General features: G+C 38.4%; 1 protein-coding gene across 1 annotated transcript in view; it reads right to left on the bottom strand.

The window, feature by feature from the left end:
• LOC103742790 (ATP-binding cassette sub-family A member 3-like) overlaps window positions 1-3,989 on the bottom strand; it is a 191,249-nt gene that overhangs the window by 69,205 nt on the left and 118,055 nt on the right. Inside the window, 2 exon segments of the mRNA XM_008843893.1 lie at window positions 406-613; window positions 912-1,002. Coding sequence (XP_008842115.1) covers window positions 406-613; window positions 912-1,002 — 299 coding nt within the window.

Raw genomic sequence — 3,989 nt, forward strand, 5'->3', positions numbered from 1 at the left:
GGCGGTCTGCATCCCTATTCCCTATTGGCAATTTGGGTAACCCTTTCAGATGATGGCATGATAAGAATAGGAGGTAGGAATTGGCTAAGCAGTTAGGGTAAAAAGACCCCAAAGAAAAGTAGCCAGTTTCTTGGCTAAAAGTCAAAATGTCCTTGGGCCTCTTAGCAACATATGCTTTTCCAAAGGCCAAAAATGTCAAAAGTATTTGGGAGCTTGTATCTAATCCTTAAAAGATTTTAGGGTTACCTCTTCAGAAGAGGAAATGTTGGAGGGGAGGGAGTGGGCATGGATTTGATCAAAACACCTTATATACATGTATGAAAATCTCAATAAAGTTTTTGTAAAAGTTAAAAAAAGAGTATTATTAAGGCAATAACATCCTAAGAATAATCAAAGGAGAGCGACCATATAGTCTTTTCAGGAAGACTGAAGAGCCATAGCACCACAAAGAGCCCTGGACCATGATGGTGATGCGGTCACCCAGGACATCAGCCTCGTCCATGTAGTGGGTCAACAGGATGGTGTGATTCTGTTTGTAGTCTTGAAGGAGGTCCCAGGTGGCTCTTCTTGAGACTGTGCCCATGCTGGATGTGGGCTCATCAAGTATCACCACCTAAAGACAGGACAGATGGTGATTGTGTAAATATGCTACACAGGTGTTGTACTAGTAATGGGGCTCTTGTTTTGCTTTTTAAGCCAAATGTGCAACTGAGAAAAGACAGTAAGTTTAGATAACATTAAATTAGGAATGCTGGACTAGTGCCAAACCCATGGATCTTTTCTATCAATGAGGTTGATGACCGAATTCCATCTGATTCTCATTTAGGAGGTTGCTCTCAGATTTGTATCACCTGACTTTTTAGAGCAGCTGTAATGCAGGGCTCTCCATTTTAAGCTCTTCCCGCCTTTACCTTGCAAACCCCTAAAAGTGCTATGATGATGGCGAGTTTGTGTTTCATGCCTCCACTCAGCGACTTTGAAAATGCATCACACTTTTCCAGCCTTCAACTGCCAAAGCTCCTGATCTAGGGGTGGGGCTTCATGAGTCCCTACCCCATCTATGCTGAAATTTTGACTGGCCTAATCTTGTACAAGCAATCACAGCTGCTATGAGTTTATGAGTGCGGTGTCCCTGTCATCTTCAGAGAACAGTTTTGTAGTAGTTCTCTCTGACCTCTGGCTCATATAAATAAATATCTCACCTCACCCTTTATATCATCTCTACAGTGGTATTCCCTTTGCCATTCTTTATGCTTATAGGAAAATTCATTTAAAAAATCAATTTTGTACTTTATAAGAATAAGGATATTGGGGCTAGAGAGATGGCTCAGCAGTTAAGAGCACTGGCTGCTCTTGCAGAGGACCCAGGTTTGGATCCCAGCACCCACATGGCAGTTAACAACCATCTGAAACTCTAGTTCCAGGGGATCTGATGCCTTCTTCTGACCTCTGTGGGCATTGTACACACATTCAGGCAGTACACTCATACACATAATATATATGGATATTGATAGCTGGTAAGTTACCTTAAGTATATGAATAGAATGAGGAGGAAAACAAAAGATATAAAGATCTCTTTGGTTTACCCTACAATAGAGATCAAGGTTCTCTGATACTGTCAAGTAATCAAACAACAGGTTCTGCTGGGGACACAGGCCCAAGGAATTCCTGATTTGGGCCATATGCTGTGAGATGTCACACCTCTGAATGGAAGCCTCCCCACTGGTAGTGGGGTAGTGACCTAGAATTAAGCAGATGAAACAAAAAACGCTTTTGTGAGACAACATGACCACATACTTCTCATTAGCCCCTCAGTGCTGAAATCTACACATGGATTCTTCATGAGCATTGCTATAGAGCACACAGAAGACAATTCCAGAAAATACCCACTGCTATTTTTCAAGGTAATACTATTACAAACAATTTACGTCATATTTTTTTCCTGTTTAACCGCATTCTCTAACTTTTGTCGCTCTAATTTTTCAATTTTCAGTAGATAAGGGCAAATCACTTGGAGTAATAAAAGCATGCAAGTGTTTTGGGCAGGTCCAGCATTACTTCCAGTCACTGGACAACAGTTATGATTTTCATTACAGTTTGTGCGCTGCTGTAGACTCTAGCAAATGCTTTTAAAACCTGAAAATCCGCACCATAAAAGTGCTATTGGGGAAGAATCTAAACTCTGATATAGAAGATGCATAGTAACCTAAAATAATTTCAAAATGGTTCAAATGGTTAACAATATTAATGAAAATTAAAACTAAGCAGCAAAGTAGCAAGGACATACCTCCCAGAACCTAGGAAAGGTTACAGGGTTGCCACTCACTCTTTGTTTCTGCATCAACTAGGAACTTAAATCCCAGTGCCATCCCAACATTGAAGCTGAGGCAGGAAGTCAGCTTCTGCATGAATGCCATGTGCCCATAGTTGAGAGATATTCTAATAGCTGGGAAACAGGTGGAAAGAAAAGAAGACTTCCCAAGCTAACAGCAAAATTGACTGCAATAAAGCGAAGCACTGCCAACTCAAGCAATTTTGAAAAACGTAAAACATACTTGTTTCTATGGGTAAACTAAAACAGGCATCATAGGAAGTGAAAATGTGTCCATTTGTTTATCACCGTTTCCAGTAGAACATAGAATTACATATCTGGGTTGCAGTTTGTGCTAAAAAATATTTCCAAGCAAAAAGGTTGAAATCAAATACTTAAGGAATTCATTTTTCTGGAATTTATCACTCTATATGCCACGATTATGGATATCATAGCAGTCAGTAGTTTACATTTTTATTTATTAAATACCAAGCTTAAGAAGTTATACACATAAACATTACTATTTGCATAAACAGGATATTTCATGACTTTATATAATGACAATTAGGGAAAAGAAGGATTCCTGAATAAATCAAAAAACATAAATTTAGTGTAAAAAAATACTAGATGGGGCTTTAAGTATTAGGAGCTCCAAAATGTGGTTTGCTCTCTAGAGTTATCAGATAATAATATTTGAAATGTTGTTTTGAGTAAGGAATTATGAAGCACTCAAATAAACAAGATAGTACGACCCAGTCACAAAAAAAGAAAAGAAAAAAAAAAAGAAAAACCAAATAACATCATAAAACACCTGTCTCTGAAGAAGGCCAGAGGTCAGACTTCTTAAACAAAGACTATATATGAACTGTCTTAAATAGGTTCAATTCCTGAAGGAAAAAAATGATGGGAAGCAGGAGAAAGGTCTCTTACAAAGAAGCATTCAGTATAAGGAAGGAAATTATAAAAGGGAACGAAATGAATTCTGAGACTTAAAACTGAAGTACATGAAGTGAAAAATTTATATATCTGGGTAGGCAAAAGAAAAAAATAAACAGCCATGTTAAAAATAGTGCAAATGACATTATACAATCTTAAAGAATGGAAAGAAAAAAGAATAAAACCTTGGCAGAGCCTGAGATTTGGGTACCACTGTCAAAGTTACCCCCATTACAGAACTATAGTCACAGGACGAGAAACTAGAAAACACCAGATTATTTAAAGAAATAAGGATTGAAATATTACCAAATTTGAGAAAAAGGACATGAACCTCAATCTAGAAAAGCATAATTCTAAGAAGGGTCAGTCAAAGAAATTTACACTGAGATACATCCAGAATAAAAATGTCAATTCAAAGACAAATAGAGGATTGACAAAGCAAAGAGCCGGGGGCATCACTGAATGGAAACTGCTTGCCCAGCCCTGGGTGACACTCTCAGCAACAGAAAACAAAAACAAAAAGGCTAAAGAGTAACAAGGGAGAAGAGTGCTATAAAATACAAGATTAAGAGCAGGTGCCTTTCTAGAAGTCCAAATGTGGGAAGTCAGTAGGGTGACATTTTGAAAATAAAACAAAGAGGGCTGGAGAGATGGCTCAGCGGTACAGAGCACTAACTGCTTTTAGAGTGGACTCAGGTTCAGATCCTAGTACCCGCGTGGTGAATCTGACACCCTTTTCTGA

The sequence above is a fragment of the Nannospalax galili genome, unplaced genomic scaffold, assembly GCF_000622305.1.
Source record: "Nannospalax galili isolate Female #2095 unplaced genomic scaffold, S.galili_v1.0 scaffold381, whole genome shotgun sequence".
NCBI classification, from domain to species: Eukaryota; Metazoa; Chordata; class Mammalia; order Rodentia; family Spalacidae; genus Nannospalax; species Nannospalax galili.